This window comes from Phascolarctos cinereus, unplaced genomic scaffold, assembly GCF_003287225.1.
Source record: "Phascolarctos cinereus isolate Bilbo 61053 unplaced genomic scaffold, phaCin_HiC Scaffold_726;HRSCAF=1367, whole genome shotgun sequence".
Lineage (NCBI taxonomy): Eukaryota > Metazoa > Chordata > Mammalia > Diprotodontia > Phascolarctidae > Phascolarctos > Phascolarctos cinereus.
In genome coordinates, this window is record NW_027556098.1 from 263,115,185 (window position 1) to 263,143,024 (window position 27,840).

Sequence of the window (27,840 nt, forward strand, 5' to 3'; positions counted from 1 at the left end):
CAGAAAGATGTGGAAAGGCTTGTATGGTCTGAGGCTGAGTGAAGTGAAGAGAACCACGAGAACTATGTACATGCTAACAGCTACGTTGTGATGACTAATATTGATAAACTTAACCCTTCCCAGCAATACAAGGATCTAAGACATCTCCAGAGGCCTCGTGATGGAAAATGCTATCCATATCCAAAGAAAGAACTATGGAATTTGAATGCAGAGCGAAGCATACTATTGCATTTTTTTTCTTCTGTTGAGTTTGTTTCTCTCTGGTGGTTCTTCCTATTGGTTCTAATTCTTACAACATCACTAATGTGAAAATATGTTTAATAGGAATATATATGTATAGCCTATATCAGATTGTGTGCTGTCTTGGGGAGGTGGGGTGGGAGGAAGGGGGAGAAAAACTTAAAAACTCAAAAACTTATGGAAGTGATTGTTGACAAATCAAAATAAATTAATAAAAAAAGAAATATTTTTAAAAAGTCAACAAAAACCTAGACCCCAAATCCCTCGGCACCAGAAAATAAGAAAGTGGCCAGGGATGGATTTTTTTTTTCAGGGAGACCCACATCCTAGCTTCTCACCCTCCTTTCCCTACTGTGCTTCTGGAAAACAACAGCCCAAAGTAGCCCAGGCTCGAGACCTGTGAAGACATTTTATAACTGCAGGTGAGAATATCAATGGGCTAAGAAATAAGATCCCTAGTCATGAGGAAAAACCTACCTGGAATTTGTTGATAGAGTTAAAAGGGATTTCAGCCACTTTTCTGTTTCTTTTTCTTCTTTCCATCACATCACCGATAATGACTTCTGAGAACTTTAGGAGGGCAGTTTCTGAGGCATCTCCCATCACTATTTTCTAGAGATTAAAAAGAAAAATACAAAAAAAGAAGTAAATTAGTTCAAAGTATAACTAGTCTGGCCCTTCATAGTATTCAAGATTAACCCATGGGTATTTATGGAATTTATGGAATTTAAGCATAGGCTTAAGTATTGGCTGTAATAAGAATTAAATAGTGTTGTCCAGTGGCGAGGATTTGTTCTGTGAAGTTTGAATTCAGTGAAAGGGCTGCACTTAAAAACCTAGAGGGCTACATGTGGCCTCGAGGCTGCAGTTTCTCCATCTCTGGTCTAGATAGTACATAAGTTTGTAGAAAGGTGAGATCACTAAGTGCAAAAGTGGTTAGGGTGGGGGATAGCTTTCTTTCATGGATCATTTGAGCTACACCTAGGAACACCAAAAAGGATAAATGGAGAAACAGAAAAAAGACAAAAACATAAATGCTTCATGAACAAAACAAGTATGGCATGTTGTCAATCAAGACAATAATGAAACAGGACTGATTAAACCTAGAAAACAGGGGAGAAACCAGTTTGGAGCGGGTAGGATGTTACACAGGAACTTGAAAACTAGGCAGAATTTAGAAAATGTAATCGACTAATGAGCCATTGAAGAGTGAATAGAAGAACAGCATGAAAATAATTATTTAATGAGAGTCGGTCTGTCAGTAACATGTAGGAAGGATTAGAACAAGAATCTAAGGTCCAGCAGCCCATTCAGGTGAATGCTACAGTAGTCAAGGTAAAAGGTGATGAGAGTCGAACCCAAGAAGTTAGAAGTGTGTGACGTTTTAAAGGGGGAAAGAGTATGGTCACCCTGTGGATATAGGAAGTGAAAGAAAGACTCAAAAAGGCAGTCCTAATTTTGGGCTTAGGTGAGAGGAAGAACATGGCAATGATGGACAGGGAAGCTGAAAGAACACACTGACTTAGAGTGTTTGGGAAGAACAAGATGGTTTGGGAACAATAGTAACAGCTGCTACTAGCACTGCTATAGTGTTTTAAGACTGGTTTTATATGGGCAGCTAGGTGGTGCAGTGGACAGAGCATGGGGCCTGGAGTAAGGAGGACCTGAGTTCAAATCTGGCCTCAGACCAGACACCTGACACTTACTAGCTGTGTGACCCTGGGCAAGTTACTTAACCCCAATTGCCTCACCCCAACCCCCCCCCAAAAAAAAGACTGGTTTTATAAATATAGAAAGAGTATTAGACTAGGCATCAGCAAACCTGAGTTTTTTCTCATTTCTTGCCACTGACTGGATCTGTGTCTGTGGGCAAATTTTAACCTTTCTGAACTCAATTTCCTCTTTCATAATAAAAGGGGATTGAACTAAGTGATTTCTAAGGTTCTTAAAACTCAGAGAAGAAAGAGAACTTAGCTTGGTTTTAGTCATGTTGTTTTCAGAATAGGTGCCAGTGAGTGAACCAGGTGGCAATGTCTATTAACCCTTTATTTGGATGATAGAAAATAGGACTGGAGCTTGGGTCAGACTGGATATCAGGATTTGGATGGCATAAGCATAGAGTTGAGAGTTGTAGCTAAAGGAATGAATAAATGAACTGAAGAAGAAAGGAGCGCAATGGCCCAGGGACTAAGGTTTGGAAATATACCCATAGTTAGGGGCAAAAAAGGTATGTACAATGGAAGAAAAGAAAGCAGAGTGGGAGAAGAACAGGAGAAACCAAGGCAGTTTCAATGCAGCAATTCTGCTGAGAAATGAAGAGATATGCTAGCATATCTCTGTTCACAGCTCCAGACACTACACCTTGCATGATTAGAATTCTTTAATTCTGATTAAGCAATGTCTTTATTTTATGTCTGTATCTGTAATTGTATTGGTGTAGGCAATTCCTATCTACCAATGCATAACAGCACCTGATCTATAACTGAGAATCTTAGAATGGGACATTCCTAGGGCATTCCATTCAGTGTAGGGTCTCATATTTCTGAATGATTTAAGAGAGAAACATCTTTCTTATTATGCCTACCTTGATACTCAGAAGGCAGGCAAGTAAGGAAAATATATCATATAAAAACATACACGTTTGTGACTATCATTCTTATGCTCAAGAAGCTTCATTGGCTCATTGTTGCATTCTAGGATCAAATACAAACTCTCCTATTTGACATTTAAAGCCCTTCATAATCTGGCTCTGTAACCTACCTATCCTTTTTGCTAATTACACATTACTACCCTTAGCAGTCATGGTAGCCAAATTGGACTGCTTCCTGCTCCCCTTAAGCAGTATTCTATCTCCCATGTTCTGGTCTTTGCACAGGCCATCTGTCTTGCATGCTGAGACGCACTTTGTTCTCCATTCTGCCTTTTGTTACTCTTTGCTTCTTACAATTTTCAGCCCAAGTGCAACTCATAACAAGAGACCTTTCCCTATTTCCCCACTTGCTAGTATTTCTCACTCAATTACTTTTCATATTTATCTTTGTGCATGTAGTTTCCCCTGGCAGAATGTGAACTCTGAAAGGGCAGGGACTATATATGTCTGGTTGCCCTAGTGCCTGGCACTAGTAAGCGCTTAATAAATGCAGAATTCAATGGCTTAGATGAGTGGGTCTTGGAAGAACAAGTAGGATTAATTTACATAGTTTCAGCACTAGAGAATAAGATCATAAAATTTCCTCCAATAGGGTGTTGAAGGAACCACAATGAATAGCAGCCTTGTTCAAACTACTACAACACACTACCTGAAGTCAGTATTTAAGACCTCCTTCACTTTTTCCTATGACTCTACAAAGCAAAGTAGAATGAAGCCAAGGTATGATTTTGTTGCTTACTAGATAATATGTTGGCAGTTCAAACTTCCTCTTGTGTATACTAACTTTTCCCATCTCATTAAGTGGCAGTACAGCAGAAGGGGATGGAGGACAGCAAGATGACCTGGAGAGTAGCTTTGATGTCACATCCAGATGAGCAGAAAACCTACCTTCATGACAGGGACACTTTCCTGTCCTGGTGTAAACTCAGCTCGGTTGCACAGTGTTACAATCTTGGATAAGGAGGCCCAGGTTGCAGAACTTTGGTCAAAGACGTGGTCTGGAAAGCAAGAAAGAGAATTATGTAACACATAGAAGACTGCTGTGGGAGAGGAGAGTGAGCCTGTATATCCATAGGGTCCAAACAGATCCAGAAACAGCCTGCTCACCCTATCAGGGATAGCATTAACCTCCCTGCTCAGTCCCACATCCTTGAAATTGCTTCCAAAGCCTCACCATTCTGATCTTCACTTGTATCAGCCTGATAGATCTGGTTGTCAAACCACAGATGGGCCACAGTCATTCTGTTTGTGTTAAGGTCCCAGTCTTGTCAGAACAGATGATGGAGGTGGAGCCCAGAGTTTCTACTGCTTCCAGGTTCTTCACCAGACAGTTCTTCTTGGCCATCCTTTTTGCTGTCAGGGACAGACTCACCTAGAAATGAAAGAAGGAAAGAAGTGTAAACCTCAGTGAGTCAAAATGATAGAAGACCTTTTACTTAACCATTTCTGTAGAGACCAAACTTTGAGCTATCTTTTTTGAATAACCATGCTCAGTATTAGTGGCTAGATGAATATGGGGGTAATTAACAGTTATACTAAATTAAATGAAGGAGAAAGGAGTATTTATACTAAATAATGTTTTTATAGAAGTTTTGGGTGTTATATTAGGGTTCGTCCCTCTTTTGAACAAAGTGATTTCACAATGATTTGAGTTGCAAAGGAAAGGTTATCAAATCTGCACCATTTGATTGGGGTCAACTTGAGTAACTATGTCCCTCTCCAGAAAGATTGCAAGGGAGCTGTGCCCAAGTGGACATCCTAAAGCACTCATCTCCTTCTCTGAATCTTCAAGGAGCTATTGTGTACCATCTTAAATACACTCCAGGTAGGGTTCAATATCGTCTACACCTCAGTTTACAGGTTAGGTTCAGGTAAGAGATCCACACAGAAACTGCTTTATGATTTGAAGTTCATTCTTTGGATCTCTCACTTTGCTTCCAGGCAAGACTAGAAGAGACAAATGTATACACAAAGTTACTTACAGATCTCCTAGAAAGGGAAGATTTGTACCTTATGACCTTAGATTCTAATGCTGAAACTATCTTAAATAACCCTACTTCTTCCTCCAACACCCAACCAATTTAAGATATTCAAATGTTGCCTCCCAGTGAGGAAATTATTCTGCTGTAAAACACTGAAATAACTTGTAACATACCAGCTCATGTGGGGGCTTGAATATTCTACGTTAGGAATATAAGGATCCAGTCAGAGAGCATGGATCACTTCATGGACTTACAGTGACAGCAGCCACCAGACCTTCTGGTACATTGGCCAAAATAATGCCGATGAGGAAGATGACAGCATCGAGGACCCGGTATTGCATGCATATTGCAATGATGAAGAACACGATACCAATAGTAACTGCTACCCCTGCTACAATATGGACAAAGTGCTCAATTTCAATGGCAATTGGTGTCTTCTCATGCCCAGAGATGAAGCCAGTAAGGCAATTCTTCCAATGATGGTGCGGTCACCTGTGTTGATGACCATTCCAGTTGCTGTGCCTGGAAGGAAAGTATATGGATGATATTCCAGGAGGTGTTGCCTATAAGGGATACACATATAAGGGATGCTTGGGCTTCTGTCTTCATCTTCTGGCTTGACGTGACCACCAGGTAGGCATTGCCCTGATACAAAGAACTGCATAATATTAAATCAAGTGTTAACATATTGGATACAGCTATGTCTCTTTGGTTTTCTTTAGGACAAAAATCTTGTATGAAGTAGAGGGAAGGAGACCAAGTAGAGACTTTGTAGAGGAACCCTTAATTTTTATGGAATATTTGCTCCATATATTCCACCAGACCTACCTTCCAGGCAGGTTGTAGAGTAAAAGCCAATGTTCTTTGTCTCCAAGGGATTCTCATGGGTAAGATCACAAGAACGAGACTGAGGCTCTGATTCCCCACTAAGAGATGAATTATCTACCTGGGAATAAATTCAATTCAATTTAACAAACATTCATTAACTACCTACTATATGCAAAAAAAAAAAAAGGAATCTCTACCTTGAAGGATTTTCCTTTCTACTAAGTGGGGGAAAGGTGAAAGAAACAAGATGTACATATAAAGAAAGTTTATAATAAATAATGCAGAGTAATTTCATGAAAACAAGATTTAAGAAAGGTCTAGAATTAGGCACTTTGGCTGTCTTGCCCATTTGGTTTAATCAAGGACTATTGGATGGAGCTGTAGGTTACAGAGACTAAGACCAGATCCAATTATCCTTAGACAGAACAATACATTGATGCTTACCTTACATCCCTGTGAGGTCAGAATCCTGATATCAGCAGGAATCTGGTCTCCACCCTTAATCTCTACAATATCTCCTACAACCAGATGCTCTGCAGGGATCTCCCTCTTTTCCCCATCTCTGATGACAAAAGCTTTCTGGGAAACGAAAATGAAAAAGAAACTTCAGACCCTGACATGGTTATCTTCTTCATCTACCCATGGTTTAGATGCTCAATATCAAAGGATATTGCAGCTTTAGCTATATAGCAAGACTAATAAGTAGCATTTACATAATGCTTTAAGACCTGCAAAGTGCTTTACATGTTATCTCATTTGATCCTCACAACAACCCTAAGAGGTAGCTGCTATTATTGTTTTCATTTTACAGATGAGGAAACTGAGGCCAAGAGAGGTCAAGTGACTTGCCCAGGGTCATAAACTAGTGTTTGAGGCAGGATTTGAACTCAGGTGTTCTTGGTTCCAAATCCAAAACTCTATCCACTATGTCATTGGCTATAAGTAGAGAAACAATTCTCTTGGGCCCTGAAGGCCTCTAAATGCTATAGTTCACAGGGGGACCAGAAAACATTGAGAGAAGATTGGAGTGAATTGTGGACTTGACAGAGAGAAAGACCAACAGCTGCCTGCAGGAATTGATGCTAGCTACAGAATGTTAGATTGAACAGAGAAGACACAAGTCAAAATCCAGGGTCTTCGATTGTGAGCAATCTTAGAGTCCAACAAGTCCAATACCTGTGAGAACACAGAGGCCCAGAAAAAGTTCAGTGACTGCCCTAAGATCATGCAGCTAGGGAGCATCTGAGGGAGCCAAGTTTTCCTGACTCCAAGTCTAGTGTCCTATTCTCATTGCCATGCTGTCTTTATGTGATATAAGTCATAATTGTACAGTGATGACCTGGATTCTTGACTTCTTTATGCAAAGAAGGGAGCCAACTCCCTTTCCCCTCCCCCAATTAAGGTTGGCAGTTCTTTTGGCCATGGTGGAGGAAAATGGTCAGTTTCGAACATAATATAGAAAACTTGCCATAGGAAGACCATTCTATGCAGTGGGAAGGGTATTGGGTTAAGCCATTCTACCAGCCTTCTGGTGGCCACATCAGTGCATGCAGGCAAAAAATTTGGGAGAGAAAAGGGATAGAATGAGTACAGACTCATCCTCCCAGGTAGATATGGTCACTCTCTGGCCTGATAAAAAGCTCATTTAAAGTTACTGTTCAAACTTCTTAGGTGGTACTTTATGAGTGAATGAAGAACAAACCAGGCAGAGCTATATGAAGATTTAGAAGTAGCAATAAGTGGTGTTTGCCATGACACAGCTCAAGGGAGTTTTGAGCTCCTTACCCGAGGAATCATTTTAGTGAAACTGGCAATGATGTTGGTGCTTTTTGCCTCTTGGTAATAAGCAAACATCCCAGTGAGGATGACCACCACGATGAGCACAACACCTAAATAGAACTTCAAGAACAGGAAAAGGTACCTACATCAGAGAGGTTGTACCCAAAATGAGCCAGGTGCCCAGTATAGTGAGAATCTACCAGCACTCCAAGTAGATGCCCAAGTGTTAGGAACCCATGATGCTTTCCTGTTTCATCTCTGTGGCATAGAAACAGCAGCCCTTAGGACATCTACACCCTTACCTTCTATCTTATAGATGTAGCAACAGCAGCCTGAAAAGTCTAGTAACATGACCCCCACTCAAGAGTGATTTCCTGGCAGAATCAGGATTGAATTCCCTGCTTCTTTGACTGTCAGTCCAGGACTCTGTCTATGAGAGCCCTTAGTGTCTGATCCCTTCTATGATAGAGAAGCCAATGACAAAAACCACTGCAGGAAGCATTTTAGGTACTTACATTGTCCATGGAAGCAGACTTGTCCTTTGAAAACTCAATCAGATATGCAATGAAACACAGGACAGCTCCTGCCCACAAAAGGACTGAGAATCCACCCACCATTTGTTTGAGGAATTTGATAATTTCTGGAGTTTCTTTGGGTGGAGTAAGGACATTGGGGCCATTCTGAGCCAAGATCTCAGAAGCTCTTATGTTAGTGAGGCCCTGCAAAGACAAAGTCAGAAAAAATAAGTGTTAAAGAATGATTGATGAACACAATTACAAAACGCTTTTCACAAAGTCAGATCTAAATAATTGGAAAAACATTAGTTGCTCATGGGTAGGCTGAGCTAACGTAATAAAAATGACAATTCTACCTAAGTTAATTTACTCATTCAGTGCAATACCAATCAAACTACCAAAACATTATTTTATAGAGCTAGAAAAAATAAAAAGATTCATTTGGAAGAACAAAAGATCCAGAATATCAAGGGAACTAATGAAAAGAAATGCTAGGGGAAGGTAGCCTAGCTGTTCCAGATCTTAAAATGTATTATAAAGCACCAGTCATCAAAATTACATGGTATTGGCTAAAAAATAGACAGCTGGATCGGTGGAATAGCTTAGGTACACAAGACACAGCAGTCAATGAATATAGTAATCTACTATTTGATAAACCCAAAGACAGCTTCTGGGATAAGAACTCACTATTTGACAAAAAACTGCTGGGAAAACTGAGAAAGAGTATGGCAAAACTGGGCATAGACCAACATCTCACACCATATACTAATTTAGATGTACATGATTTAGATATAAAGGCTGATACTATTAAGGAAGCTAGGAGAGCAAGGAATAGTTCACCTGTCAGATCTATGGAGAACAGAAGAATTTACGACAAACCAAGAGATAGAGAACATTATAGAAATGCAAAATGGATAATTTTGATTACATTAAATTGAAAAGTTTTTGCGAAAACAAAGCCAATGTAACCAAGATTAGGAGGGAAGCAGAAAATTGGGAAAAAAAATTTTTACAACCAGTGTCTCTGATAAGGGCCTCATTTCTAAAATATATAAAGAACTAAGTCAAATTTATAAGAATACAAGTCATTCCTCAATTGATAAATGGCCAAAGGATATGAACAGGCAGTTTTCAGATGAAGAAATTAAAGCCATCTATAGTCATATGAAAAAATGTTATAAATCACTATTGATTAGAGAAATGCAAATCATAACAATTCTGAGGTACCACATCACACCTATCAGATTGTCTAACATGACAAAACAGGAAACTGATACATGTTGGAGAAGATGCAGGAAAATTGGAACACTAATGCATTGTTGGTGGAGTTGTAAAAAGATCCAACCATTCTTGAGAACAATTTGGAACTATGTCCAAAGGGCTATAAAAATGTGCATATCCTTTGACCCAACAATAGCACTTCTAGGGCTATATCCCAAAGAGATCATACAAATGGAAAAAGGACCCACATGTACAAAAATATTTATAGCAGCTCTTTTTGTGGTGGCAAAGAATTGGAAATTAAGGGGATAGCCACCAATTGGGGAATGACTGAACAAGTTGTGGTATATGAATGTAATGGAATACTATTGTGCTTTAAGAAATGATGAGCAGGTGGACTTCAGAAAATCCTGGAAAGACTTGTATGGACTGATGCTGAGTGAAGTGAGCAGAACCAGGAGAACATTGTACATGGTAAAAGCCACATTTGTGCAATGACTAACTGATAGACTTGGCCCTTCTTAACAATGCAAAGATCTAAGGCATCTCTAAAAGTCTCATGATGGAAAATGCTATCCACATCCAGAGAAAGATCTATGGCGTTTGAATGCACATTGAAGCATACTATTTGCTATTTTTTCTCGTTCTGTTTTGTTTTGTCTTCTCTTTCTTGTGGTTTCTCCTATTGGTTCTAATTATTCCTTACAACATGACTAATGTGAAAATATGTTTAATAGGAATGTAAATGTAGAACCTACATCAGATTCCACGTGTCTTGGGCAGAGAGGTGGGGAGGGAGGGGGAGAAAAATTTAAAACCCAAAAGCATATAGAAGGGGCAGTTAGGTAGCGCAGTAGATAACAGCTCTGGCCTTGGAATCAGGAGTTCAAATTGGGCCTCAGACACTTGACAGTTACTACCTGTGTGACCCTGCGCAAGTCACTTAACCCTGATTGTGTCACCAAAAAGCAAAGAAACCTAAAAAGCATATGGAACTGATTGTTGAAAACTAAAAATAAATTAATAAAAAAAAAGAATCACTGGATATTCTTAGCCTTGTGGATGTAGAATTCTAGGAGTGGGTTTTTTGGGAAGGTTTTATTTCATTTTTGGTGGGGGTTAGAGGGATCTCTGTATTTGGAGTGGAAATCTTGGCTTTGTGAAGCTCCTAGGTGTCTTATAGCTTTTACCTTTGAGTTTCTATTTTTTTTTCAGAGCAAAGGAAAGACCAATATAGATTTCCCAAAGAGCTATCCTATGCCCAGATAAAGGGGAGGAAATATCTTTTCTTTGGTGAAGAGTGAGGATTAACAGAAGAGATCAAAAGAAGATAGTTGTGGCCCTGGAGTCAGAGGACCTAGATCTTGCTTCTGATACCATCTTGCGACCTTGGGCAACTTTTAACCTCCTTGGTCCTCAGTCTTCTCTTTTATAAAGATAATATGTTGGGCTAGAATGCCTCTGAGGGTATTTTCCCCCTAACTCTAAATCTTTAATTTTTCAATGATAACCAAGGCTAAAATCAAAACAGTTCTTACTTGGAAAAAAATCTTACTATGCAACTTCTGATGTTGCTAAGCCAGTCCTTTACTCTATTTCCACCCTAGATAGGGTATTACCCAGCTATGAAATCCTCTCAACCCTTCAAGACCTCACTCACATTTCACCTACTCTGTGAAACATTTCCTTGTCATCCTGTCCTGGAGGTAAGAATGCATATGGTGCTTAAACAACAATAACAACAACAAAAACCCCAAAACCCAACACACATCTCAAGTCAAGACATTGCATATTAGGAAGTTCTATCTTAATTGGGATACACCATAGAAAGTAATATCATTTTTGTCTTTTGGTGTAAGAAAAACTTGAGGGGCTGCTAGGTGACGCAGTGAATAGAGCTCTGGCCTTGGAGTCAGGAGGACCTGAGTTCAAATCTGGCCTCAGACACATATAACACTCACTACCTGTGTGACCCTAAGCAAGTCACTTAACCCCATTGCCTCATTAAAAAAAAAACAGCCACACACACACACACACACACACACACACACACACACACACACAGAAGAAAAACTTGAACTTGGTTGTTCTCATCTTTTAGTTATATATGGCATAACCACTCTCAGATCCACTGAAAGGGTTCTAAGCCTGCTGTTCCATGGTACTATATTCTTCCAATCAAGCAAAGAGAACTCACATCCTTCTTTCGTCTCACAAACCCTCTTAAACACAAGGACAGGAATAACTCTTGTTTAAGTAACTAAGATGAAGTTTAGTCCTTTACCAGAGACATTACATCCTTCCCATCATTCAGGGGATCCCTTCCAAAGGGACTGATGACTAAGTATGTCCCAGTCAAGGGACATCATGGAGAACCAGGTAACCTTTCTTATCAAGCACCTAAACAAGGACAATTGGGACACTAACTTAACTCTTAAGTTGCAAAAATGAATTTCTGACACTAAAAGTGCTTCCCACCTTTCCTCACCCCCAATAGACAGAGGAGCAAATCCCAGATGTTGGTCCTTCATCCTCTCAATGACTTACTTGGGTAATATTTGTTCCATACTTCTCTTCTAATTCCTTAGTGCTGAGTTGGTGGTCATCCTAAAATTCAAGAGGTAAAAAAAAGAGAAAGAACCATGTGAATGAGAAGTTGCTTAAATTTAGTGACTGTATTTCTCATCAGCCATTGGAACAATGGGACAAAGCTGGATTCAGGCCATAGAATTCCAGAACAAGAAGAGACCTTGGAAGTCATAGATGACTTAGATTCAAGTCTTGCTTCAGACCCCTAATGGCTGTACAATTTGATCTTGGGCTGAGTCAGTTACACTCTCATTGCCTCAGGTAGCTTTAAATTTTAGTTAACAACAGAATCATTTGCAAAGTTTAGAAGTATTTTCACATGGGGATTTTCCACCCAGGATGTTAAGTACACCCTTCCTCATCCTACCTTCAGGAATTGTTCCCATTTAAAATAAGGTAAACAGAAGAGTTGTGTATTAGTCTTTTGCCAAATTAGAGCAAAAACTATGTGTCAATGATCTTTCTGATAAGGATAATACAATCTTTGACTTCTACATTACAGAGTCTTCCTGGTACTACAGAAACCTAGTATAGATGGCCTCCAGGAAAAGATTATATCAGCTGAATTTTAAGGTGGAACAAATTTAATAGCCAACATTAACAATAGCTACCATTTATATAGCCCATGGTGTTATGTGCTTATGTTATTATATTGAGTATAATAATAACTCCTAAATACTATACAATTATCTCATTTGATCCTCACAACAACCCTGGAAGTTGGGGATATTATCCTCATTTTGCTAATGAGGAAACTGAGGCAAACACAAGTTAAGTGGCTTGCTCACCAGAGTCATAGAGCTAATGAGCTTCTATGCCCGGATTTGAACTCAAGTCTTCCTCATTCCAGGTCCAGCACTATATCCCACTACCTCATTCAGCTACTCAAGTGTATTTTTAAAAAGATAAATTAATTTTTAAAGTTACTGAGGTGCATTTTTTTGGGGGGGTGGGAGGAGGCAATGGGGATTAAGTGACTTGCACAGGGTTACATCCCGCCTTCAGGGCTGGTGCTCTATCTACTGAGCCAGACAATGGATTTTTCTTTTGCAAGAAGTATCTAAAAGGGACAAATCCAAGCAGGCCTTGGGTCCTATGGACAACTAGTATAATTAATTGGGAATAGCACTGAATTTTATTTAGAGTCTGGACAGGCATTTGCATCCTGAGTGCCTCAGTTTCCTCATCTACAAAATGGACTAGATTGTTAAAAATCAATTTCAGGGGGTGACTAGGTGGCACAGTGGATAGAGCACTGGCCCTGAAGTCAGGAGTACCTGAGTTCAAATCTGGCCTCAGACCAAACACTTGACACTTATTAGCTGTGTGACCCTGGGCAAGTCACTTAATCCCAATTGCTTAAAAACAAAACCAAAAAAAAATCAATTTCAGCTGTAAGCCATATTTTCCCTTGGCAGAGCAAAAGTGCCATGAAAAAAAAATAGGAGAAACCCAGCGAAGGTGCTCCCAATCAGCTTAGGATAACTGACCAGATCAAGGTCTTTCTTGAGTTCTTTCTGCTGGTCCTTCTTGTGGTTTCTCAAGCGTTCCTTCTTCCACTTTCCTTTGCCATCACCCTTTTCTGATGTTTCAGTGTCTGCTGTTTCAATGTCTTTTGTTCCATTGACCTCAGTAGAGTAAATTTCTGATTTTTCCTGAAATGGGGAAGAACAAGAGTCAGTGAAATTGGTTTTTTGTGGAGCTGGTGGCTTTGAGGTCAAGATGACAGGTCTGTAAAAATCTCTTTGATTAAGAGTAGGAAAGATAAACAGAGTATGGATGATATGTGCAGTATGGATGGAAAAGTAATCTTCCCTTTCCCTTAACCCCAAAGACACTTTGCTTTTCTTCCCTCCTCTTAGGAAAGAGCTTACTTAGGATTTCTTTGCTACTCCTTAACAAAGGCACTAGTCCAACACACACAGACAGGCAGGCTAAGCAAAACTTCTTTTAAATGGTTGATTGGGTTCCCAAAAGTTTTGTCGGGGTGATTTAGTTTCAGAGTAGCCAGAAGGAACAGACATTCCAATGCAGGGAAAGGGAACATGCATCTTTTAGGCACCTACTATGTGTCATGCACTCTGCAAAACAGCTTTACAAACACTATCTCATTTGATTAAGAAGCCTCAGATTCCTCAGTTACTTTCCTTTGGCTAAAAAACAATTCTAGCCTAGAAACCAAGACTTCACTTGCTCTCCTCTCCCAAACCCAAGAAGTAAGTCCCCTTTCTGGAGAAAAGGGACTTAAGTTTGAATGACATGAGCTGAAGAAGCTAAAACAGAAGGAAGCTCCCTAAGACTATGATTCCACCCTTCTTCTTTAGTTCTTCCCCAATTCAAGTTCCAAGATAAATTTATTCTTTTCCTCTCTCCTTCCCACAATAGATCTGGGCTCATATATTCACATTCAGCCTGGAGTTTTTATAAATTTTTTGTAGACAGTTGAATTCATAAAATTGATGTGAGGATAAGCTCTTCACCTGTGAAGAAACTAATAAAACCCGAGGACAGAGGGATTGTAATGAGCAGATTTCAATCCCTTATTCTTTGCTTTCTCTACTCTGTAGAATCCCTCCAAACCCCATTTTCCCCCTTCCTTTTCCAGACCCTGGGACCTGTCAGGTCTTTCCAAGCAAAGGCAGGCAGTGTCCTTAAGGTGGTGTAGGCATCTATATGGACATCACTTTGCCACATTAGTCCCTCTCTCCCTTCTACCAACCCAAGACTGAGGGGTAGGGGTTTGAGGATGGGTAGATCACAGCACGCACCTTGCCCATGAGTGCAAATGCCATGGGGAGAGTCTGAGGTGAAGTGGAGTCCTGGGCAGAGAGAGCGGTGAAGAATTGAAGGAATTGAGCCCTAAGCCAAAAGAACTCAGCAGTCCAGTCGATCAGGTCACAGGAGTTCACAGGTTCCGGCAGAGAAGTTACCAGGTTCTAGGGCTTAGCTGTGGGTTTCTCCATCTGTAGACATCCAGACAGATTCAGTGTACTGCTCCCTGTAGGGAAGCAAGCCCATGCTCTCTTCTTTTTAAGTAGGTGGGACCCTCCCACTCTTACTTCTAAGGGCTGGTCCAAACTGGTCTCTGCCCTTCTTAAGGAGGTGGGGGAATAATACCAGAAGTAGATGCATCCCTTGGGCTAGGGATGCAAAATCTGCAGCCTCTACTCAAGGGCTTCTGGGAGCTGGGATGAGGACAGGAAGGAAGGAAGGGCCTCTCCTTCAAACTGATCTTTAATTTTCACCTCCTCATATAAACATTCTTCAGCCTTAATTTAAAGCAATATTTATAAAGTAACTGAGAAGGCAAATGGTGTTGGAGTAGGGGTTGGTGTCTATGAGATACTCAGACATGAGCCACATTCTCTTGCTTATTCAATGGCCAATAAGTATCTGGAAAAATAGGCAGCTCTAATTGACTTCTTTCAGTTATTTGTGTTTTAATAAATTCTATCTTCTCTCTCTGCTGCCTGTATCTGTTATGAGAATAAGCCCCTAGGTGGCACATGTAGGTATAAAGAAAGGTGCTCCTCCCCTTTGCATATAGTGGAATTAAAGTTTCTGCTGACATACACATTTATCCTTTTGTTGGTATCTTCATTTGGAATCTAAGCACTGTTAAAGGTCTCATTTTTCAAATATCTAGGGGACTGACCCAATTGATAAAAAATAAGAGCCATTCCTCAATTAATAAATGGTCAAAGGATGTGAAAAGGCAGTTTTTAGAAGAGCAAATCAAAACTATTAATAATCACATGAAAAATGCTCTAAATGACTATTGATTAGAGAATGCAAAGTCTGAGAGATTACCTCATACCTATCATATTGGCTAATATGACAGAAAAGGAAAATAACAAATGCTGGAAAGGATATGGAAAAATTGGGACACTAATGCATTGTTGGTGGAGAACTAGTTCAACCACTCTGGACAACAATTTGGAATTATGCCCAAAGGGCTCTAAAACCATGCCTACCCTGTGACCCAGCAATACCACTACTAGGTCTATATCCCAAAGAGATCAAAGAAAAGGGAAAAGAACCTATTTGTATAAAAATATTTATAGCAGCTCTTTTTTGTGGAAATCAAGGGGATGTCACCATTGGGTGAATGGCTAAACAAGCTGTCATATTATGATTGTAATGGATTACTATTATGCTATAAGAAATGATTCTCAGCAATAATTATGGAACAGAGAAGCTAATATCACTGAACTCAGGTTTAATTGAAGAGAAAAAAAGAAAGAGAAAAAGGAAGGAAGGAAGGAAGGAAGGAAGGAAGGAAGGAAGGAAGGAAGGAAGGAAGGAAGGAAGAAAAACCTGAATTATTAATTTCCATTTGGTAATGGGGAGGGGAGCAGAACAGGTGAAAGGGAAAGAGAGTTCATAGACTTTAATATCTTTAAAAACTGACTGTGGGAGAATATGCCTAGTCATTCTCTTTTTCATTAATTTTAGAAAAGAATTTCTGCCTACCTGGACATACAGGTTTCCACCACCAGTTCCTACACTTCTTCTGGTACCATAGATCCCTTTGGGTAACATCTGCCCTGAACTTTTCAAGGGATCCAAGTTCAGTCACCACTGTAGTGACTATGTGGCATCTTCTGGATGCCCAGTTCTCAGGGGTCCCAGCAGGTGTGTGTATAGACATGTCCCAGGGAGAACAAATGATACCTTTCTCCCAGTCTCATTCCTTTGTTGTTAAAATTTTTCCTACCTCACCTTCCGGATATTCCACAGTGCCCTGAAGCACAAGGGAGATAATGCACTCTCCAAATTTCCCCATGAATATCACCTTTTGATTTACCTTTGCTGTACCTCTCAATGTGCCCTCTTCTCTCCCCTGACCCTACCACTACTCTGGTTCATTCCCTCATCACCTCACACCTGGACTATTGTAATAACTGGCTGTTTGCTCTCATTGCCGCGTGTCTCTCCCCACTCTAGGCCATTCTCCACTCAGCTGTCAAAGTTATCTTCCTAAAGATCAGATGTGACCATGTCATCTCTCTAGTCAATAAAGTATAGAGGTTCCCTATTGCCTCCAGGATCAAATCTAAAATCTGTCTTTCAAGCCCTTCACAACCTAGCATTCCTCTTCCACCTTTCCAGTCTTCCTATATCTTACACATCCCCATGTACTCTTGGATCCAATCTTAATGTTCTGTGCACAAAATATTCTGTCTCTAGACTCCAGGCTTTTTCACTGGCTGTGCCCCAAGCCAGAAAGGCTCTTCCTCATCATCTTGACTTCTTGTCTTCTCTTATTTTATTTTATTTTTTTTGGTTAGGCAATGGGGTTAAGTGACTTACCCAGGGTCACACAGCTAGTAAGTGTTATGTGTCTGAGGCTGCATTTGAACTCAGATCCTCCTGAATCCAGGGTCAGCGCTCCATCTACCACACCATCTAGCTGCCCCTCTTCTCTGGGTTCTTTCAAGTCTCATCTAAAATCTCAACTTCTGCAGGAAAGCCTTTTCTCACCCCTCTTAATTCTAGTGCCTTTCCTCTGTTGATTATTTCTAGTTTATCCTACATATAGTTTATTTTTACATAGTTATTTGTGTGCTTTCCTCTTCATTAGTTTGTGGGATCATTGAGGGCAGGGACTATGTTTTACCTATATTTGTATCCCTAGCAGTTAACACAATGTGTGGTATGTAGTTGGTGCTTAATAAATGTCACTATCACTGAAGAACCTCTTTCAGCCTCAGTTTCCTCATCTGGAAATGGGTTGTTTTGAGTACTGAGGAAAATAAGCAAAGTGCTCTGCAAATCTTAAATGGCAATATAAATGTTAGTTATTATCGGGCAAGGGCAGCTAGGTGGTACAGTGGATAGAGTGCCAGGCCTGGAAGTTAGGAAGAACATCTTCCTGAGATGTATGACTCTGGACAAGTCATTTTGTTCTGTTTGCCTCAGTTTCCTCATCTGTAAAATAAGCTAGAGAAGGAAATGGCAAACCAGTATCCAATATCTTTGCCAAGAAAACCCCAAGTGGGGTCACAAAGAGTTGGATACAACTGAACAACAAAGGTGGCCTAGTGGAGAGACCTATGGACTCAGAGTGAGGAAGCCCTGAGATGCCTGCTGTCTTGACCCTGGGCCAGTGCTTAACCTCTAACTCAATTTCCTCATCTATAAAATGGAAATAATAATAGTACCTGCTTCTCAGGGTTTTTGGGAAGACCAAATGATATAGCTTATGTAAAGTTATCTTATAAACTTTAAGCACTATCGGGTTCTTTTAATATTTCATGGCTGCTAAGGCAGCACTTGGCCTGTCCTTATACTAAGTGTTCCTTTCCCCTCCATGACTGGCCCACTTTTCTGGTGGTATGTGGGTACAGAGCATCACAGAACTCGAGCTAGAAGGCCTCTCAGAGGTTATCTACTACAACACCTCCCCTCTGCTTCTGTCTTCCTTTCCTCCCCTCTTTTTTTAGTCAAGTTAAGTCAACAAGCGACTGCTAAGTACCTACTATGTGTCAGGCCCTGTGCTAAACTGTCAAGAATAACCATTTATTTCCTCTCCTTCCCTCTCCTCCAATTTAAAAAGAAAAAAAAAACCCAACCCTTTATTTTAAATGTAAAGAAACTAAGGACCAGGGGGTTGAAGTATTTTACCCAAGTTCACACAGATAATTAGTGGTATAGATGGTATTTTAATCCATCTTTTGCCTCTAAATCCAATGCTCTTTTCAATAATACCGTACTGCATCATATTCCCAGTGCTTATCAAAATAATTAACTTTATTGGATTGCATAAAATATGGGGGTGAAATCACATCATAAACCATATAGAGCTGGAAATGACTTTAGAGATCATCTAAAGTTCCTTTTTACAGATCAGCAATCAATAAACATTTTTAAAGCGCCTACTAAATTCCAGGCATGGCACTAAATACTGGGGATTACAAAAAGAGGTGAAAAATAATCCCTGTCCTCAAGGAGATTGCAAACTAACGGGAGAGACAACCTGCAAATATATACAGAGCAAGTGGATAAATAGGAAGTAATTGACAGAATAGGCACCGGAATTAAGAGGAGTTGAGGAAGGTTTCCTATAGAAGGTGGGGTTTTAATTGGGACTTAAAGGAAGCCATAGAAGGTGCAGCTAGGTGGCACAGTGGATAGAGCACTGGTCCTGGAGTCAGGAGGACCTGAGTTCAAATTCAGCCTCAGACACTTACTAGCTGTGTGACCCTGGGCAAGTTACTTAACCCCCACTGCCTCTTAAAAATAAATAAATAAAGGAAGCCAGGGAAATCAGTAGTTAGATAGGAAGAAAGAGCATTCCAGGCATAGAGGACAACCAGAGAAAATGCCCAGAGCCTAGAGGTAGGATGTCTTAATCCTGGATCAGCCAGGAGGTCAGTGTCACTGGATCAAAGAGTACTTTGGGAGTAAGGTGTAAGAAAACAGGAGAGGTGGGAGTGGGCTAGTTTATGAAGGGTTATGAATTCTAAATAGATCATTTTGTATGTGCTGCTGGAGGCAACAGGCCACTGGAGTTTGTTGAGTGGGGGAGGTAGGCGGCATGACATAATTGGGCCTGCATTTTAGGAAAATCATTTTAGTGGCTGAATGGAAGATGGAATAGAGACTTGAGGCAGGCAGACCCTGCAACAGTGTATTGCAATAATCCAGATGTGAGGTGATGAGGTGCTGCACTAGAGTGATGGCAGTGTCAGAGGAGAGAAGGGGGTGTATTTGAGAGATGGTGCGAAAGTAAAATCAACAGGCCTTGGCAACAGCTTGGATATGTAGGATGAGAGATAGTGAGGAGTCCAGATGACTCTTAGGTTGTGAGTGACTGGGAGGATGGTGTTGCCCTCTTCAGTAATAGAGAAGGTAAGAGGAGTCGAGCCTCGTGTGGCCCCCAGGCTGCAGGTTCCCCACTCCTGGTTTAGAAGGAAAGATGAGTTCTTTTTTTTTTAAAGTTCTTTAATTTTTTTCATTTAATTTTCAGAACAGGTATTTTAGATCAGAAACTTAGCAAAAATATTTTATAAATTTTTATCCATGGTGCAAAACTATTTTTTTAAATTAATGCAGCCACTTTATTTTTCTGGATTAAAGTATGAATTTGAGGACCTTGCATTGTTTTCTAAGCAAAGCTTTCAGTTAGAGAGAAACAGCTCTTAGGCAACCCTTATGCCATCCTTTTTTGAAAATTATTTATTTTATTTTTAATAATGGTTTTTACCCAATTGGATGCAAATACAATTTTTAGCATTAATTTTTACAAGCTTTTGAATTTAAAATTTTTCTCCCTCTTTCCCTTCCCTCTTCCTAAAATAGTAAGCAATTTGATATAGGTTATATATTTGCAATCGTGTAGAGCATATTTTCATATTAGTTGCAGCTGTGAAAGAAGAAACAGATCAAAAGGAAAAAAATGTGAAAAAATAAAGTGAAAGTGGTATGCTTTGATCTGCCTTCAGAGTCCATCAGTTCTTTCTCTGGATATGGGTAGCATTTTCCTTCATGAGTCCTTTGTAATTGTCTTGGATCATTGTTGAGAAGAACTATGTCATTCATAGTTGATCATCACATAATGTTGCTGTTACCGTGTACAATATTTTCTTGGTTCTGATCACTTCACTCAGCACCAATTGACACAAGTCTTTCCATGTTTTTTTTCTGAAATCTGCCTGTTCACCATTTCTTATTGCACAATAGTATTCCATTACATTCATATGCCACAACTTGTTCAGCTATTTCCCAAATGATGGGTTTACCTTTAGTTTCCAATTTTTTTGCCACCACAAAAAGAGCTGCTATAAATATTTTTGTACATGTAGTTCCAAATTTCTCTACAGAACAGTTGGATTGGTTCACAACTCCACAAATAGTACATTAGTGTCCCAATTTTCCCATATCTCTTCAGCATTTATCATTTATCATTTTCCTTTTTTTGTCATATTAGCCAATCTGGTAGATGTGAGATGTACATCAGAGTTGTTTTAATTTGCATTTCTCTCATCAAAAGTGATTTAGAGTACTTCTTCATATGACTACAGATAGCTTTGGTTTCTTCATCTGAAAACTGCCTGTTCATATCCCCCTTTGACCACTTGCTAATTGGGGAATGGCTTGTATTATTATAAATTTGACCACATTTGGCCCAGTTCCCTATATATTTGAAAAATGGGGGCTTTATCAGAGATACTTTCTCTAAAAATTGTTTTCCAGCTTTCTGCTTTCCTTTTAATTTTGATTGCATTGGTTTTGTTTGTGCAAAAGCTTTTTAATTTAATATAATCAAAGTTATCTTTTTATATTTTGTAGCTGTATCTCTTGTTTGGTCATAAATTCTTCCCTTCTCCATAGAAATTCTTCCCTTCTCCATAGAGCTGAGAAGTAAATCTTCTAATTTGCTTATGGCATCACCCTTTATGTCTATATCATGTACCCATACCTTATCTTGGCATATGGTGTAAGATGTTGGTCTATGCCTAGTTTGTGCCACTTTGCTTTCCTGTTTTCCCAGCAGTTTTTGTCAAATAGTGAGTTTTTATCCCAGAGCCTGAAGTCTTTGGGTTTATCAAACACTTGGTTGCTATAGTCATTTACTACTGTGTCTTGTGTACTTAATCTATTTCACTGATCTACCACTCTATATCTTAACCAGTACCAGATAGTTTTGATAGTTACTGTTTTATAATATAGTTTGAGATCTGGTATTGCTAGGCCACTTCTTTTGCATTTTTAAAAAAATAATTCCCTTGATAGTCTTGACCTTTTGTTCTTCCAGATGAATTTTGCTGTTATTTTTTTCTAGCTCTTTCAAATAATTTTTGGTAGTTTAATTGGTATGGCACTGAATAAATAAATTGTTTAGGCAGAATTGTCATTTTTATTATATTGGCTTAGCCTACCCATGAGCAATTGCTGTTTTTCCAATTATTTAGATCTGACTTATTCATGTGAAAATGTTTTGCAATTGTGTTCATATAGTTCCTGAGTTTGTCTTTGGCAGGTAGACTCCCAAGTATTTTATATTGTTTACAGTTATTTTAAAAGGAATTTTTCTTTCTATCTCTTGCTGCTGGACTTTGTTGGTAGAAATAGGATACAATGAGTTTAAGTTTGATATCATGATGTTATGAGTTCAAATGTGGCCTCAGACACTCCCTGGCCATGTGACCTTGGGCAAGTCATTTAACCCTGTGTGTCTCAGTTTCCTCATTTGTGAAATGAGCTGAAGAAGGAAATGGCAAACCACTCTAGTATCTTTACCAAGAAAACTCAAAATGGGGTCATGAAGAGTCAGACTTGACTGAAACAACTGAACAGCAACAATGGACATCTGGTTTGAGATATCTGAAAGGCAGTTGGAGAGAGGAGAATGGAAGTCAGCAGAGAGGCTGAGACAGGAAAGGTCAATTTAAGAATAATCAGTGTAGCGATGGTCATTAAATCCACGGGAGCTGATGAAGAACTAGAGCCTGGAAAGGCTATATATCTTATCTGAGATCCTTCAGGTAGTAAGTTGCAAAACTGGGATTTATACCAGTTCCTTTGATTCCAAATCCAGTAATCTTTTCACTTTACCATGTTGCCTCTAAAGGAATAATTATAATTATTCTATTTAGCTCAAAAGAACATAAGCAGGATCATCATAAATTATAAGGAGGTTAATTTCAGCTCAATAGAAGGAAGAATATTCCCAAATAATGTTATCCCCCAAATGGAATGGCTGACTACTTTTGGAAACAATGAGCTTTCCCTCATTTGGTGGATGTTGAAGTAAAGGCAGAATACCTGTCAGGAAAGCTGGACTTCTTTAGAAGTTGAATTAAATGGCCTCTAATGACCCTTTCAGGTTTAAGATTCTATGATCTCAAGATCTTGTCACTGCCTGACTCCTGGGAGAATTTATGACTTTCCAGTTATTTTTCCAAGAATAATAATGGATCTATGCTGAGTCCTGCATGTCTTCATTTGTGAGAGTCTGCCCTGAGTTTAGGGGCATAGTCCATGACTGTGGAATAATTGGTCAGCTTATATGGGGATCAGACCTATGACCAATGTTTCCTCAAGCCATGGGTCTTTTGTACCATCAAATCACTGAATTATATCTCAGTCTAGGTGGAGAGGCATCAGAAAGTAGGTGTGTGTGAGTGGATTTTGGACTTGATACCATCTGAAATCTGTGGTGCTCTGACACTTCCTGGTTTTGACTATTAGGCTTCCACAAGTCAGGTTTTTCTTTTGAGCACCTCTGCCCTGGAGTTTGACATTTTACTGAAGCTAGTACATTGACCACTTAAGTGCTGGGGAGGAGGCGTGGGAAGCCTTTGGAGGAACATAACCTTTTATCTGTAATGTCATTAGTACTCTGGCCTAACCTTCTGGTGACATTCCTAGGGACTTGTAAATTCCTTGAAGGAAGTCAATCAGTGAACAAGTATTTATTAAGCCCTTACTATATACCAGACAGCAAGGAGGTACAATGGATAAAGCACTAGGCCTGGAGTCAAGAACACCCAAATTCATAGTCTAACCTCAGATACTTAATAGCTGTGTGACCCTGGGCAAGCCACTTAACCCTGTCTGCCTCAATTTCCTCATCAGTAGAATGAGTTGGAGAAGGAAATGGCAAACTACTCCAGTATCTTTACCAAGAAAATCCCAAATAGGATCACAAAGAGTCAAATATACCACTCACTGACTGGGCTATGTGTGGGGATACAAAGAAAGGCAAAAGCAGGGTCCCTGTCTTCCAGGAGCTGAAATTCTCATGGGAGAGACAACCTGCAAACAACTAAAGATATACAAAATATATAAGGGTAAATAGGAGGGAATCTCAATAGTAGTGAAGGGGTGGGGGAGATACTGTTCCATTTTTTTTTTGTCTTTGCATCTCCTAGCACCTAAAATAGCATACAAAATATATAGTAGGAAATCCTGAAATAAGCCTACTCTGAAGCAGAGATTATGGCAAATGCCTAGGATCAGAGGTCGGTAAATTTAGAACTTATCTTCTAGGGTAACCTTTTCATTTCACAAATGAGGAAACTGAGACCAGAGAGTTTAAATGATTCTACCCAAGCCAATACTGGCACCAAATAGTGGTATTGTCAGCATTTGAATCCAGTTCTGCTTTTAAATCCAGTCATCTTTTCTCTGTATTGCACACTGCCTTGGTGGAGCTGAGCCAGTTTCCATCAATTTTTAAGAATGTATTTTCATGCAAAATTTTCCTACTCCCCCCTCAAAAAAGAAATCTAGGAAGGCTCTGAATGGGAAATTTAGGAGATTTAATCAAAACTGCCAGAAAAATTCCTTGAATCCTGCCTCGTTTCTCCCCACTCCTGTTAATTTTCGACTCAACAGTCAAATGAGTCTTCCTAAAGCACAGATGTGACCATGCTACCACCTCTACCTCTCACTCAGTGAACTCCAATGGCTCCCTATCACCTCTAGGATCAAATATAAAATATGCTGTTTGGCATTCAAAGCCCTCCATGACACGATCCATTCCTGCCTTTCAAGTTTTCTTACATTCTACTCCCCCTTTCCCAGGCTTAACCCTAGGATCTAAGGAAACTGACCCTTGCTATTCCTTGCAGAAGACTCCAGTATCGGCATTTTTGCAGGCTGGTCTCCAAGCCTGTTCTTTCCCAGGCTTCTTTCAAATCCCAGCTAAAATCCCGGTTTTTAAAAGAATCTTTCCCTAATCCCTTTTAATGCTAGAGCTTTCCCACCTTTGATTATCTCCACTTTATCTTGTTTGTGAGATTGGGGCCGTTTCTATTTCCCCATTTTACCCAAAGGAAATCCAGCCAGAGAGAAATTAAGTGGTTTGCTTAGGTCACACAGCTAGTAATCGCCTAAGGCAATTCTAACTCAAATAGTCTTGCCTCCAGGTCCAAAACACTCTCCATTGGACCACCTCTATGCCCTGGTTTTTCCTAGTCTTTGTAACTGCCATCTATTTTTCTCATCCCCAAAACCATAATTATCAAACCATTTTTTTCTATTTTAAATAATTCCATCTACATGAGGAAATTCCATTAGCCTTATCAGAGAGAGACCATACATTTCTAAAATTCTATGTAAAATTACACGTTAATTATGAATTTCTTAACTAGCCCTTATGAGAAATGTGTACAAATTCCAAAAGGAGAGGCATCCCTTTCCCCCTCCCTTTGCCCTTTTTACAGGCAAGAAAGCAATCTTGCTCACCTGGTACCACCAGCTTGAGGTCGATTGAAACTAGAGGAACAAGGTTCTATGCCATACTTCAGGAGTCCTCTGGCTCTTCAGGGAGAAGTAATTTACTTTGGGCAGAGAACTCTCCCTTCCAGAATCTGGCATTTGGTCTACAATGCCAGTTTCATGTTATCCAATGAAGAAACACTGAAAAAGCATGACCTAAAAGGCTGGATTCAGTTCAAACCATTCTAGATTCTGACTTTCACCTTTATGTCGATCTGGGGGATTCTAAACAAGTCCTGTGAGGCAGACAGTGTCCAAGAAACCACCAAGGCAACTGTTGCTATTTAGAACTGAGATCAAATTAATTTAAATAATTTTCCAGTCACATAACTGAGGACAAAGAAAGGACACTCAGCTTGACTACTACTGAGTTTGTGTGAAAGGAAGTTGCTGGCAATCTGCAAGTCCAGATGTGAAAGGCAGTCTACTCACACTGATGCTTCAATTCCAATAAAAGAGCCTTGTTCAACAGTCTCCATTGTTGTCTCTTACACTGTCATCTTTTCCTTGAAAATCTTTTTTTCAGAACCTAATCTGCCTGTTGTTCTACCTGAAGAATCTTTTGCTGAGGATGAGAAGGCCTTCTTGCTGGAGGGAAAGGCAAGTACTTCCTTCTTCAGGAGTTACAGGAACTAGTTAAAGAAATTGCTATTCTGCATCAATTATTCCTGATAAGGTTACTGGTAGCTAGGGTGAAAATGATGGAAAATTGGGGAAGTGCCCCGTATATCTTAAAATTTGTGATAGAAGAGAGGAGAGCTGGACTTAGTCTGGTATGACCCCTAGATTTTGGGAAAGTATATTCCAATCAATCAATCAGTAAACATTTATTAAGCACTTACTGGATGTGTTATAGTTAGAATTCTCTTGGAGGTTTGAGTTAGTCCTGCATATCCTTCTAAATCTAAAATTTGGTGTTTTTTTTTTTTATCAATATAAGAAATTTGTTCTTGTTATCTCTGCCTAGGAGAGTGACCATTATTTTAGAAAGGATATAATAAGAATTACTAATAGAGAGTTGATATCCAAGATAAATAGGGAGATAAAAGCTGCCTTTAAGGAGATCACGTCCCTAGGCCCAGATAAGCTAGTGGGTGTTCCCACCCAGAGCTCTCAAAGGGCTCGAAAGAACTGGTTGATGTTACTGCTGAGACACTTTCAATGATTTTTGAATGATCATGGAAAATGGGAGAGGTCACTGAACAGAGGAAGGGCAAATGCTTCTCTCAATTTCAAAATAGGGAAGAAAGTAGTCTGGAAATTATAGGGCAGTCATCTTGACTTTGATTCTGGAAAAATTCAAGACTATATCTTAATAATAATTATAGGCATCTTTAGTGAACACCTAGAAAAGGATATTGAGCCAGTCCTAAAACTGGTCTGAAAAACTAAACTTCTGATCAACATAATAAACAACCACAATTTCAGAGGACCCATGATGAAACGTTCCATTTACCTGCTGGCAGAGAAGTGATGGACTTGGAGTGCAGATTCACTGCAGAAATCTGCTTTGCTTGACCATGCGTATTTATTAAAAGGAGTTAGTTTTTCTTTTGATTTTCAGTGGAGGAAAGGAGGTGGGAGAAAACATATGTTTGTATTTATTGAAAAAAAACATTTTAAAAACATGCTTGTTTCCTTCTTAGTCTTTAATTATATCTTCAATGGGCTTTTTTTCAGGGAGAAATTCGGGGTCATTAAAAGTACTATACAATTTCCTAAAGACAATTATCTTCTTGCTATTTAATTCTGGGCCCTACTCGTTGTCTATTTGCTATGTTTATCCAATACGGATTGTCTACCCACCTTCATAACACAGTATGAGTAATAGACATTCTTCATCCATTTAGCTTTTTCTGGGTGGATAACTAGGCCAAAGTCTTGTGAATCTCATTTATAGTTTATAGTGATGCTAGATGGCTTCTAGTCATGTAAACATAGAAGATCAGGTATAAGACAGCTGTTTATTTTCTCTAACATGCATGTACAGCCAAACACACACACACACACACACACACACACACACACACACACACTGCCAAACCCCCCCCCACAAAAAAATTAATAAACTCACATTGATCTATACTTAAGTCATCAAATAGTAACCCATCATTCCCATTGTACTCTACTAGGAGGTTGATACTTACAGCATGAAACACTCTGTGGTACCACTGGATAGGTATTTCACTTTCACCATACCTATGTACAGTTTGAGTGATTTACTCTAAGGTCCCTTTTTTCGGGATTAATAGGTGGGTATGCATGAGCGATCCTTCTGTCAATGGTCATCTCCTCAGAGAAGGAATAGAGACGCATGGAGCACCTCTTTCTGCTAGTACCTGACCGTCTCAGTGACACCAAACCTTTCAAACTCAGGAGGCAACCACCAAGGCCAGAAACAGCCATTTCAATGTGATGACTTGATCACCTGCGCCCAGGGCAACAAACACAAAGCAGAAGAGGAAGCTTGAGTCCTGAGATCCAGTCTCAGGCTCGCCAAGCAATCAGCTCATTTCTTTGCTGCCATTACTCCTAAAGGTGGGAGCGGGGGAAAAAAATCTCTTTCCTAGTCTCAGAAAGTCTGAGGGAGAGACTACCTGAACTGAGTCTTTTTTTTTTTTTTGCTTTTTGGTGAGGCAATTGGGGTTAAGTGACTTGCCCAGGGTCACACAGCTAGTAAAGTGTTAAGTGTCTGAGGCTGGATGTGAACTCAGGTCCTTCTGACTCCAAGGCCAGAGCTCTATTCGCTGCACCACCTAGCTGCCCCCGAACTGAGTCTTGAGCAACATAACAGAGGGATAAATTC

The 27,840-nt window shown here is 39.7% G+C and overlaps 1 protein-coding gene across 1 annotated transcript in view; it reads right to left on the reverse strand.

Annotated features, from left to right (window-relative positions):
• LOC110195881 (potassium-transporting ATPase alpha chain 2-like) overlaps positions 1–25,262 on the reverse strand; it is a 38,481-nt gene extending 13,219 nt beyond the window's left edge. Inside the window, 14 exon segments of the mRNA XM_020968814.2 lie at positions 718–852; positions 3,779–3,888; positions 4,065–4,139; positions 4,142–4,262; positions 5,127–5,320; positions 5,323–5,394; positions 5,701–5,818; positions 6,145–6,279; positions 7,486–7,599; positions 7,995–8,198; positions 11,763–11,822; positions 13,295–13,459; positions 14,573–14,767; positions 25,002–25,262. Of these exon segments, the coding sequence (XP_020824473.1) occupies positions 718–852; positions 3,779–3,888; positions 4,065–4,139; positions 4,142–4,262; positions 5,127–5,320; positions 5,323–5,394; positions 5,701–5,818; positions 6,145–6,279; positions 7,486–7,599; positions 7,995–8,198; positions 11,763–11,822; positions 13,295–13,459; positions 14,573–14,596 (1,527 nt within the window). The 5' untranslated portion in view covers positions 14,597–14,767; positions 25,002–25,262.
• Positions 25,263–27,840: the final 2,578 nt, after the last annotated feature.